A 13,605-nucleotide genomic window follows, 5' to 3' on the forward strand; every position below is an offset into this window, starting at 1 on the left:
ACAAGTACCATTTGCAGGCTGTGGAAGAAAATCCAGACAATGCATCGATGTATGGCATCAAAAAAGCCTGTTACTTCTCTCAGCTGAATCATGTGCCATCTCCAATTACCTATCTGTTTCCATCAGAAGTTAAGTATGCCACCAGACGGCAGGTAGCCAAGTGGTTAGAGCATTGGACTAGTGACCGAAAGGTTGCCAGATCGAATCCCTGAGCTGACCAGGTAAAAATCTGTCTTTCTGCCCTAGGCCGTCATTGAAAATTACATTTTGTTCTTAATTAACTGACTTGCCTAATTAAATCAAGGTCAAATAAAATTACCTTCATGAGGGCATACCCACAGTGCTCAGAATAGTGCTGCAACAACTGGTTCAAGAGAGGCAAATTACTTTGGCCCAGATCAACTATGAGATTAAGAACTTGTTTTATGGCAAATAAGATGTCTTCTAAACCTGTGCCACTATCCGAGAGAACCCTAAGGAAGAATGGCCATCTATCCGGAAGTGCATCAGAAAAATGTACACTTTTCCGTTTACTCCCCCAAATGATTGGTAGTCAAATACAAAATGGCAGTGCTTAGGATCTCTGCCTCCTGCTTCGAGAGATATCCAACATAATCTTGACCCAAGTTTTAAGAAGATCCTGGATCCCATATACGGCAGAAAAAATCCCTGAATTTCAAGCTCTCTTACAGGAACTGTTTCCAGGGAAGACCATCCCAAAGATGCACTACCTCGTCCACTACCCTAGCCTGCTACTTGCCTATGGACCTTTGATCCACAATGCGATTTGAAGCGAAACACCAATATTTCAAGAGGCTCTCAGCAGTTGTGGGAAACTTCAAAAATATAACGAAGACCCAGCCTAAAAGACATCAGCTCGGACCATGCTGGGAGCAAACCAACAACTGCCTTGGCAACAAAACAACACACTGTAAGGACACGAGACGTCCCACTGCATGCTCTTCCAAACTCTGACCATGCAGTATTAAGTGCCAGATTCGGAGAAGCCATCAGAGCAAAATATGTCACCAAGACAAAGTCCATTGCAGTGAACAACGTGTAATACAATGTAGAAGACTATCTTGCCATTTACACTGTCTATTCAGAAGAGATCCCTGTGTTCATGGAAGTATGTGGAATTTACAGTTTCCTTGGTGCTTGGTGCTTGTGTGGTAAAGTACTACTACCAGCCAGTTTCAACAGCCATCACCACACATACATGGTTCAACACAGTCAACAATAGATGGCTATAAGGCCTGGTGGGAGATCGATTTCCATGGGTTAGATGGATACAGAGGGGCCGTGAGGGAGAAGTGTTGATTCCACTCTGCCACTGGATTGCAGTTAGTTAAAATTAATTGATTTATCAACAATTCAAATCAAATCACATTTTATTGGTCACATACACATGGTTAGCAGATGTTAATGTGAGTGTAGTGAAATGCTTATGATTCTAGTTCCGACAATGCAGTAATATCTAACAAGTAATCTAACAAATTCACAACGACTACCTTATACACACAAATGTAAAGAGATGAATAAGAATATGTACATATAAATATATGGATGAGCAATGGCCGTGCGGCATAGGCAAGATGCAGTAGATGGTATAGAATATAGTATATGCATATGAGATGAGTAATGTAGGATATGTAAACATTAATAAAGTGGCGTTATTTAAAGTGACTAGTGATACCTTAATTAAATCAACTTCTTAAAGTGGCCAGAGATTTGAGTCTGTATGTTGGCAGCAGCCTCTCTATGTTAGTGATGGCTGTTTAACAGTCTGATGGCCTGTCACGCCTGCTCCCGCTCTTCCCCCCCTGGCGTTCAAGGGTGTCAGGCTGCACCGCATTACGCACTCCTGCCACCATCACTTACGCACACCTGCCTTCCTTCGTCACGCGCTTCAGCGATATTGGACTCATCTGGACTCACTCAATCACCTGTTTATTACCTCCCCTATATTTGGCAGTTCCCCAGCTCTGTTTCCCGCTGCTGCATTGTTTGTCATATGTCCATGTTACCTGTGTGCTGATGCTGTTCCTGTCTTGGTCTATGTCTGTTCCCGAATAAATGTCTGACTCCCCATACCTGCTTCTCCTGTCCGGCGTCGGTCCTTACAGAATGCAGCAGCCATCACATGAAGCATCGGGGAGTACTGGCATTCCGGTTGGTGGTGACGTCGGTCCTGGGTCGCCACCAATAGAACCGGGGCTGCCTAGCCAGCTCGTCGGGCTTCCACGCCCTAGCTGGATCGAGAGGTTTCCTTGCCCCGGTTGGCTCGCAAGGCGCCCATCCCATGTCGGGCCTCAGCCGGATCGTCAGGTCTTGTTCGCCCAGCCGGCCCATGAGTTTTCTTGTTTTGTTGGTGACGTCGGGCTTGGATACCGCCGCCGATGGAACCAGGGGTGCCTAAGCCAGCTCGTAGGGATTCCACGTCCTAGCTAGCTCGAGAGGTTTCCTTGCCTCGGTTGGCTCAACAGGTTCCCATCCCACGTCATGCTCCGCCGGATCATCGGGATTCCACGCCGCAGCGGGATCGACAGACGTTCATGCCTCAGCCGGATCGTCAGGCTCAGGAGTTTACCCCCAGCCGGCTTTCCCAGTGCCCATGTCACGATCATCTTCTTTGTTTTGTTGAAGTTGAGTGAGAGGTTATTTTCCTGACACCACACTCCGAGGGCCCTCACCTCCTCCCTGTAGGCCATCTCGTCATTGTTGGTAATTAAGCCTACCACTGTAGTGTCGTCTGTATACTTGATTATTGAGTTGGAGGCGTTCATGGCCACGCAGTCATGGTTGAACAGGGAGTATAGGAGAGGGCCGAGAACGCACCCTTGTGGGACCCCAATGTTGAGGGTCAGTGGAGATGTTGTTTGCTACTATCACCACCTGGGGGCGGTCTGTCAGAAAGTCCAGGAACCAGTTGCACAGGGCAGGGTTGAGACCCAGGGTCTCGAGCTTAATGACGAGTTTGGAGGGTACAATGGTGTTAAATGCTGATCTGTAGTCAATGAACAGCATTCTTAGATAGGTATTCCTCTTGTCCAGATGGGATAGAGTAGTGTGCAGTGTGATGGCGATTGCGTCGTCTGTGGACCTATTGGGGCGGTAAGAAAATTGGAGTGGGTCTAGGGTATCAGGTATGTAGGTGATATGATCCTTGACTAGTCTCACAAAGCGCTTCATGATGACAGAAGTGAGTGCTACGGGGCGATAGTCATTTAGTTCAGTTACCTTAGGTTTCTTGGGAACAGGAACAATGGTGGCCATCTTGAAGCATGTGGGGACAGCAGACTGGGATAGGGATTGATTGAATATGTCCGTAAACACACCAGCCAGCTGGTCTGCACATGCTCTGAGGAAGCGGCTAGGGATGCCGTCTGGGCCTGCAGCCTTGCGAGGGTTAACACGTTTAAATGTTTTACTCACATTGGCCAAGGAGAAGGAGAGCCCACAGGCTTTGGTAGTGGGCCGTGTCCGTGGCACTGTATTGTCCTCAAAGCGAGCTAAGAAGTTGTTTAATTTGTCTGGGAGTAAGACGTCGATATCCGCGACGGGGCTGTTTTTCATTTTGTAATCCATGATCGACTGTAGACCCTGCCACATACGTCTTGTCTTTGAGCCGTTGAATTACGACTCTACCTTGTTTCTATACTGACGCTTTGCTTGTTTGATTGCCTTACGGAGGGAATAACTACATTGTTTGTATTCGGTCATGTTTCCAGTCGCCTTGCCATGATTAAAAGCATTGGTTCGTGCTTTAAGTTTTGCGCACATGCTGCCATCAATCCACGGTTTCTGGTTATGGAATGTTTTAATAGTCACAGTGGGTACAACAGCTCCAATGCACTTGCTAATAAACTCGCTCACCGAGTCAGCGTGTACGTCAATGTTATTGTCTGAGGCTACCCGGAACAAATCCCAGTCCTTGTGATCGAAGCAATCTTGAAGCGTGGAATCCGATTGGTCAGACCAGCGTTGGATAGACCTGAGCACGGGCATTTCCTGTTTTAGCTTCTGCCTATAGCAACAAAATGGAGTTATGGTCAGATTTGCCGAAAGGAGGGCGGGGGAGGGCTTTGTATGCATCGCGGAAGTTAGAGTAGCAATGGTCCAGAATGCTACCAGCTTATGTTGCGCATTCGATATGCTAACAGAATTTAGGAAGCCTTGTTCTCAGATTAGCTTTGTTAAAATCCCCAGCAACAATAAATGCAGCCTCAGGATATATGGTTTCCAGTTTACATAGAGTCCAGTGAAGTTCCTTCAGGGCCATCGAGGTATCTGCTCGGGGGAGGAACGGGGGGTATACACGGCTCTGACTATAATCGAAGAGAATTCTTTTGGGAGATAATGCGGTCGGCATTTGATTGTAAGGAATTATAGGTCAGGTGAACAAAAGGACTTGAGCTCCTGTATGTTATTATGATTACACCATGAGTCGTTAATCATAAGGCGTACACCCTCGCCCTTCTTTATACCAGAGCGATGTTCGTTTCTGTCAGCTCGATGCATGAAGAAACCAGGTGGCTGTACTGACTCTGACAACATATCCCGAGTGAGCCATGTTTCCGTGAAACAGAGAATGTTACAATCTCTGATGTCTCTCTGGAAGTCAGCTCGTGCCCTAATTTCGTCCACTTTATTGTCTAGAGATTGGATATTGGCGAGTAATATGCTCTGAAGCAGTGGATGGTCTGCTCGCCTTCTAAGTCTGACCAGTAGGCCGCTCCGTCTGCCTCTCCTGCGGCGACCGCGTTGTTTTGGGTCGGCCTCTGGGATTAGATCCCATGTCCAGGGTGGAGGTCCGAACCAAGGATCCGCTTCGGGAAAGTTGTATTCCTGGTCGTAATGTTGGTAAGTTGACATCGCTTTTATATCCTATAGTTCTTCCCGGCTGTATGTAATAACACTTGAGATTTTCTGGGCTAACAATGTAAGAAATAATACATTTTAAAAAACGAATTACTGCATAGTTTCCTAAGGACCTGAAACAAGGCGACCATCTCTGTTGGCGCCATCTTAGTAAGTACAACACACTTTTGTTTTCACATTTTCATATGCTTTTCCTATTCTGATATGCACTGACCAGAACACTGACATGTTCTTTTTCTTTTGTATATTTTTCTCCAATAGAACACTGAATTGATGGAGAGACTGATGTCATTGGACCAAACGTAACAAAATGTAGAAAAAGAGAGACAGCCTTATTTTGCTGTCAATGAATGGCACAGTTCCAGTATTATTATATGTTTTATATTTATTTATTTATAAACGGTTAGGTTTACAAAGTAGAAGATAACATCCCAGCCCTCTGCCTGCCTGGTCAATGACTATCTGTCAGACTGTCAAGCCCTTCCAACAAGGTTGAAAAGTTTTAAATGCCCACACAATGTACACATTGTAAGAATGTGGAAAGTAATGCCTTTGAGTGATTAGTAGCCTAATGGTGCAGTGAACCACAGAACAACAGTCAAACAAACTATGCTCCATAAAACATTCTATGATCTGTCACGATTTGCTTTGCACAGTTTTGCAGACAACATTTGCTTGGTAAATCCAAATACTATGTCTCTAAAGATTCACATAGCTCTCACTATTCACATAAGTGAAGCATACCGGAACAACAAAGACAGATAGCATTATAATAATAATAATAATATAATAATAATAATAATCAAATGTAATTTGTAGAGCGCATTTCCCACGATTAATAATTATGCATGGCTAGGGACCTGGATAGGACTTACTGGCTTGTAGCTAAAGCTAATTATGCTAGAGCAGAGGGGTTGGAGATTATTAGGCTATGTACACTATATAACCACAACAAGTACTAGGTGTTTTCCCTGGTCAGGTGACATAGTCAGGAAAAAGTCCTGGCCCTAGGCATAACAATAACACATAGAGAGGTTGGCTGAAGCAGAAGCTATTTCCTCCCTGGTCACAGGGGCAGTAGCTGGGCCAGGGGTTCGGTTATGATGATCCCAAGCACCGTTCCCCGTCTGAGCCCAGAGGCCTTGTCTAACACCTTCAGTTGGAGCCGTAAGCCACCCAGGCTGTCCAGGCTCAGCTCAGTGAAGAAAAAGTCCTCATTGAACACGGGGCTCCTGCAGTTCCTGATTGTGGCGCTGTCCTGTCTCTGGAGCTTCCCTGGGCTTAAGCTCAGGCTGAGGCAGCAGTGGAGGGCTCTGGGGTCCCCTTCATCCCTCAGACCCTCCACGGACACCACCCTCACTCGCACTACCATGGACAGAAGAGAAGGCGACAATGTGTGCTCGGCTGAGAGGCGGACTCTGCCGCGGCCCTCCGGCAGTGGGAGGACATGTTCTCTCTGCATCCGCTCCTGGCAGTGGAGCACGTCCAGCGGGAACAGGACAGGGGGCGCCAGGGAGTTGACAACGAAGGGAGGACTGGAGCAGGGCTCGATAAGGGAGTTGGAGGGAATGGGTGAGATCGCCCCCCTCCGTCCTCTGGGGTTAACCGCAGAGCATGGGGAGGCTCCTTCCAGTCCCAAAGTGCCACTGAAGGCAGAGGCAGACTGCAGACCTGGGTGACCCTCCGCCCAGGCAGCAATGATAGAGAGTGAGAGGCCAGAGCAAGAGCGGCTGAGCAGGGGAGAGCCCAAAGGGGAGGAGTCATTTGAGGAGGGTGTATCGCTTTCTGTGCTGCCTGACTCCGACAGGCTCTTACAGGAGAGCCCAAATTCAAGCCCCAATTGGATGGGGGGTGCTTTACACTGGTTTCGCTCTATCGCCACCCTTGTGGTGGGCCTGGGTAGGGTCCTGTCCAGTGTGTAGCCAGTGCTCTCGGAGTGAAACAGTGACTCTTTCCTCCGTGTGTTTGGACTCTCATACATCCCCGCCAAACCGTAGCCCTCTGCGGAGAATGGCAGTGGTTTCTTACCCCTCCAGGCCACCCCACTGACTTTTGTCAACTTCATTTCCTCAACCTGTTTAGCTTGCGGAGTCTTAGAGAAATCAACTGCACCACAGTCTCGACTGGTGAGCCTCTGACTCACAGTGTGGGGTTCAGCTGCCACTAGGCTCCTGCACAGCCGAGGGGGCAAGCAGAACTCCGGGATTTTGTCCGGAGTCAGAATGTTACTGTGCAACTTGTTGGAGAGACTGGCATTGGCTGAGAGATCCTCCTCCTCACTCTTTCCCACGTAGCGTCCAAGCTCTAGGGGAATGTTCTCCATGCTCTCTCGGATCTTTCCCAGGAACCACATTCTGCTGGCTAGCAGGTGTTCACTCTTGACCAAGCTGTCCTGGTTAGTTATCCCTGTTAAAACAAAATGGGTATCGGAATACTATTCTCATGAACATTCTAAAATCTAAAGTCATGATGTAGTGTATCGACTCAAGCTAAAATCATGTATAGCGCAGTATATGTAGTGTAGCCTATCCATAATAACACAAGTTTCATTGCAAGAATACACTTCTGACATCAAGAGAGTACCATGAATGTTTTCTCACCTTTGTAGTCCAAAGATTTGTAAGTTTGAAGGTATGCACTTTTTCAACAAACAACTGATCTACACCTGGAAGAAACAGCCACAACTGAAGCCAACAGTTCCCTTCCTGGAAGTTAGTGGCCACACAGCGCTAACTGGTTTTAATTGTATGAGGTTTTGGGTAGGAATCCGTTAGAAGCATTCTTGGAGGGAGTGTTCCGTGCTGTGTTCCATGAATGGGAGTGTGTGTATGAGTGATAGAGAGGCAGAGGAGAGGTGTTTTTAAAGGCTAATGTCACTCTCTGCGTCACTAGTCTACAGGAAACGATTTACACACACACACACGCATACACACACACACACACACACACACACACACAGTTTTATTCACAGTATTCAAGCAATTGAGGAAAAAACAGAAAACACCTCCAAAAGGTCAAATAGACTTCTGTGATGGTGAGGTAAAGGGGGGACTGCAGGATGTGACCATAGCTACAGGATTGATTTGACCAAGGCAATGGAATGTGCAATGTGTGCCATATTACATAGTTTCAAACCTCTGCTCTCTAAAAATAGCATCACTGTCACTATGCTCTTCTCTCTAACTGACGTCTACATTAAAGACCTTCAAAGACAGTAGCTCACCTGGCCTACACACACACCACCTCAAAGACTGACCTTAACACTCAGTACACCCCGTACCTCCCTCCGCCCCTCTGCCGACCCTCTGCCACCACTGTAGCCTCTGTACATACTGTCCTGTAGAGGGAGAAAGGCAGCCCTGGCCCATTGTAGTATCAGGCCGTTCAAATAGTGACACCTAGTGACATATAGGCCAGTAGCTCTCATGTTCTTTGTGTCAGGCAGGCTTGATACTGCGGCTGCATATGGATAGTCCAAGTGGGCTTGTCTCCTTGTACACTGCAGCTGCATATGAATAGTCCTAGTGGGCTTGTCTCCTTTTATACTGCAGCTGCATATGAATAGTCCTAGTGGGCTTGTCTCCTTTTATACTGCAGCTGCATATGGATAGTCCTAGTGGGCTTGTCTCCTTGTATACTGTGGCTGCATATGGATAGTCCTAGTGGGCTTGTCTCCTTGTATACTGTGGCTGCATATGGATAGTCCTAGTGGGCTTGTCTCCTTGTATACTGTGGCTGCATATGGATAGTCCTAGTGGGCTTGTCTCCTTTTATACTGCGGCTGCATATGAATAGTCCTAGTGGGCCTGTCTCCTTGTTTCTTCCTTTCATCTTCACATGAAATGATGGGACGACTGAAACAGAGTATGTCATGGGATAGGATCTAAAGAGGTTAGGTGTATATATTAACAGGGATAGATCAAGATGTATCTACTTCCCCAGAGTCATATGAACTCGTGGATACCATTTTTATGTCTATGTGTTCAGTTTGAAGGAAGTGGCCAACTAGCGTTAGCCCAAATGGTAACTAGCGTTAGCGCAATATAGACTCCCAGTCATTGCGCTAGCTCTAGTTATTTATTATTTATTTATTTTATTTACCGTTATTTTACCAGGTAAGTTGACTGAGAACACATTCTCATTTGCAGCAACGACCTGGGGAATAGTTACAGGGGAGAGGAGGGGGATGAATGAGCCAATTGTAAACAGTTAGCATTGGCTCGTGAAGCTACCTATCTATAACTTCCTTCATACTGGACCCAGACATAAAAATGGTATCCACGAGTTCATCTGACTCTGGGGAAGTAGATAAAGGGTTACATTGCCAAAATCCCAAACTATCCCTTTAAGCAATATGGCATGTTGCTTATAGCCTTCCGTTACAGTATTTTAAGATATAGTGGGATCCCACAGTCTAATTAGGAGTGTTTGAGCACACAGAATCAACCAGAGAATAAATAGGTGGCGCAAATATAGGTTTTATTTACAGTGCAGCCCAATGACAGCAGTACAAAGTGATAGCCCTCTGGTAGGTAGGGTTTTAGAGGTTGCTTTGGGATTGGAACTACAGCTCAGTGTTCAACACCATAGTTCCCTCAAAGCTCATTATGAAGCTAAGACCCTGGGACTAAACACTCCCCTCTGCAACTGGATCCTGGACTTCCTGACGGGCCGCCCGCAGGTGGTAAGGGTAGGTAACAACATATCCGCCACGCTGAAACTCAACACGGGGGCCCCTCAGGGGTGCATGCTCAATCCCCTCCTGTACTCCCTGTTCACTCATGACTGCATGGCCAGGCACGACTCCAACACCATCATTAAGTTTGCCGATGACACAACAGTGGTAGGCCTGATCACTGACAACGATGAGACAGCCTATAGGGAGGAGGTCAGAGACCTGGCTGTGTGGTGCCAGGACAACAACCTCTCCCTCAATGTGATCAAGACAAAGGAATGATTGTGGACTACAGGAAAAGGAGGACCGAGCACGCCCCCATTCTCATCGATGGGGCTGTAGTGAAGCAGATTGAGAGTTTCAAGTTCCTTGGTGTCCACATCACCAACAAACTAACATGGACCAAGCACACCAAGACAGTCGTGAAGAGGGCACAACAAAACCTATTCCCCTTCAAGAGACTGAAAAGATTTGGCTTTGGTCCTCACATCATCAAAAGGTTCTACAGCTGCACCATTGAGAGCATCCTCACTGGTTGCGTCACTGCATGGTATGGCAACTGCTCGGCCTCCGACCACAAGGCACTACAGAGGGTAGTGCGTACGGCCCAGTACGTCACTGTGGCCAAGCTTCCAGGACCTCTATACCAGGCGGTGTCAGAGGAAGGCCTTAAATATTGTCAAAGACTCCAGCCACCCTAGTCATAGACTGTTCTCTCTGCTACCACACGGCAAGCGGTATCGGAGCGCCAAGTCTCGGTCCAAGAGGCTTCTAAACAACTTCTACTCTTTTACTTTTGCAAAGGTAGCAACAGCCAAAATAGTCAGTATGCTGGCAGAGCTTAAATGCTCCAAAGCCACAGGCCTGGATAATATTCCTGCAAGGCTTCTTATAGATTCTGCTGAGCAAATTGGCCCTTGTATTACACAAATTGTTAATCTCTCTCTTGAAAAAAGGTACCTTTTCCAGGGACATGAAACAAGCTAAAGTTATACCTCTGTATAAGAAGGGGATAAAGTCTGACCCTGGGAATTATAATCCTGTATCTATCCTTGTACATGAGCAAATGTATGAATATGTTAACAAACAGGGTCTAATGTATGATTTTCAGTCGGGTTATAGAAAAACATACTCCACTGATTCATGTCTACTTTACTTGACTGACTTCATCAGGAAAGAGATTGATGAGGGAAATCTGTGTGGAATGGTACAGCTTGACCTACAGAAGGCCTTTGATACAGTTAACCTCTATCTCCTAATCTCTAAACTGGTGGCACTGAGGTTAAGCAGTATCCCTCTAGGCTGGGTAAAGTCCTATATATCAGAAAGTGAGAAAGTAGTAGAGGTTAATGGTTCACTGTCTCGGGCAAAACCAACGAGTTGTGGCGTTCCGCAGGGGAGCGTGTATGGGCCTCTGCTGTTTTTATTGTATATTGTCACGTTCCTGACCTGTTTTCTCTTGTTTTTGTATGTGTTTAGTTGGTCATGGCGTGAGTTGGGGTGGGCATTCTATGTATTGTGTTTCTATGTTGGGTTTATTGTGTTGCCTGATATGGTTCTCAATTAGAGGCAGGTGTTTGACGTTTCCTCTGATTGAGAACCATATTAAGGTAGGCTGTTCTCACTGTTTGTTGGGGGGTGATTGTCTTCCGTGTTTGTGTCTGTGCACCACACGGGACTGTTTCGTTTGTTCGTTCGTTTGTGTAGTCTGTACCTGTTCGTGCGTTCTTCGTGTATATGTAAGTTCTCTAGTTCAGGTCTGTCTATGTTCGTTTTGTTGTTTTGTATTTTCCGAGTGTTTTCCGTATTCATTTTTTCCTTAATAAATTATTCATCATGTCTGCATACAACGCTGCATTTTTGTCCGACCCTTACTCCTTCTCCTCATCCGAGGAGGAGGAATTAGACAGCCATTACAATATTAACGATATGAAAGATGCTTGTTTTTGCCGTCTATTTCTTTATGCAGATGACTCTACACTTTTGGTGTCTCACAAAAGTAAAACTATGTTGGAGAGCATACTTAGCACAAAGCTTACTAACAATAGCAAATGGCTTGGAGATAATAAGCTATCTCTGCACTTAGGGAAAACTGAAGCAATTATTTTTGGATCCAGACCTAAATTGAGTAGGTCCTCTGATATCATTGTGGAATTAGGGGGCGAGGTGCTGACTACTAAACCTCTGTTAGCTACTTGGGATGTATCCTTGATGGAAGCTTGGGAGGTGTGAGCATGGCCAATAAGGTGCTAGGGAAGGTTAATGCCACGACTAAGTTTCTGGCTAGAAAGTCCAAGCTGCTTGAAAAGGACTCCATGAAAGTGCTAGCTACTGCCCTCATTAAATGCCATTTTGACTATGCTAGTACTTCCTGGTTTGGGGGCTTATCTAAACTTATGAAGGGGAAGCTCCAGATAGCCCAGAGGAAGCTGATCAGGGTAGTATTGAAGGTGAGTCCATGTACTCACATAGGCAGGAGCTGCTTTCAGGAACTCAATTGGCTGCCTGTTGAGGCTAGGGTGTCCCAGATTAGACTAGGTTTGGTTTACAGGAGTATTTATGGTCCTGCGCCCAGATATCTAAGTGATTACTTTTCTCAGGTTAGGGATGCACACAATCACAGCACCAGATGTGTTGCTGATGTGTGCTTGTCACGGCCGTCTAAAGAACTGGACCAAAGCACAGCGTGATGAGCGTACATATTCCTTTATTTAAGTGAATACGCCGACAAACCAATAAACACTACAAAACAAACCGTGAAGCTGAAGGCTATGTGCCATAAACAAAGTCAACTTCCCACAAAGACAGATGGGAAAAAGGGCTACCTAAGTATGGTTCTCTATCAGAGACAACGATAGACAGCTGTCCCTGATTGAGAACCCTACCCGGCCAAAACATAGAAATACAAATAATAGAACAGAATACCCACCCCAACTCACACCCTCAACAAACCAAAATAGAGACTGCGCTGTGCAGACGTACCGGAGACACAGTGCGCAGAGCCGGCGCAGGATATACTGGGCCGAGGAGGCGCACTGGGGGTCTGGAGAGCAGGGCTGGCACAACCCTTCCTGGCTGGATGCTCACCCTAGCCCGGCAGATGCGGGGAGATGGAATGTAGCGCACCGGGCTATGAACGTGTACTGGAGACACCATGCGCTCCACCGCATAACACGGTGCCTGACCAGTACTACGCTCGCAACGGTAAGCACGGGGAGTTGGCTCAGGTCTCCAACCTGACTCAGCCAACCTGACTCAGCCACTCCAACCTGACTCAGTGTGCCCCCCCTCCCAAAGTATTGTGACTTTTTTTTTCTTCTTTTTTTTCTTAAAAATGCATTGTTGGTTAAAGGCTTGTAGGTAAGCATTTCATTGTAAGGTCTACACCTGTTCTATATTTGGGGTGGCAGGTAGAGCCCAGTGGTTAGAACATTGAGACAGTAACCAAAAGGTTGCTGGATCAAATCCCTGAGCTGACAAGGTAAAAATCTGTTGTTCTGCCCTTGAACAAGGTAGTTAACTCACTGTTCTCTGGTATGTTGTCATTGTAAATAAGAATTTGTTCTTAACTGACTTGTCTAGTTAAATAAATGTTAATTAAAAAAAAAATGCAGCATTGATTTGAAAGATTTTGTCCATGAAAACGTGAATCCTAATGGCCACTAGAGGGTGTAAGCAGACTGAATTTAACCTTGGATGCCAATATGGCTAGATCCAGGGTGATTTTACTTAGATTTTTCTTCCAACATGTTTGTATAGGGCTTTATTTGGGGGTTTTGAACATTTATTTTTTCAATGGATAAATATCAAAGAAGAAATGCACAGTGTCTCGTATCTTAAGTATCTTTCATGGGTCTTTCCATGGGTCTATTATAGCACGGCAACAATTTGTCACGTTTATTATGTTGTAAAATTAACAGTCAGACAATAAATAACAAAGTGACACCATTACAGAGTTTAAAATACACACATAACTAGGCAAGTCAGTTAAGAACACATTCTTATTTACAATGACGGCCTACACTGGCCAAACCCAGACGACACTGGGC

General features: G+C 46.0%; 1 protein-coding gene across 1 annotated transcript; it reads right to left on the reverse strand.

The window, feature by feature from the left end:
- Window positions 1-5,317: 5,317 nt before the first annotated feature.
- On the reverse strand, window positions 5,318-7,698 carry LOC129852765 (C2 calcium-dependent domain-containing protein 4C). Its single transcript, XM_055918426.1, has 2 exons — window positions 7,482-7,698; window positions 5,318-7,287 (listed from the first exon to the last, which is right to left on the reverse strand). The coding sequence occupies exon 2, from the start codon at window positions 7,232-7,234 to the stop codon at window positions 5,948-5,950; it is 1,287 nt and encodes a 428-aa protein (XP_055774401.1). The 5' UTR covers window positions 7,235-7,287; window positions 7,482-7,698; the 3' UTR covers window positions 5,318-5,947.
- Window positions 7,699-13,605: the final 5,907 nt, after the last annotated feature.

This window comes from Salvelinus fontinalis, chromosome 4 (assembly GCF_029448725.1).
Source record: "Salvelinus fontinalis isolate EN_2023a chromosome 4, ASM2944872v1, whole genome shotgun sequence".
NCBI lineage: Eukaryota > Metazoa > Chordata > Actinopteri > Salmoniformes > Salmonidae > Salvelinus > Salvelinus fontinalis.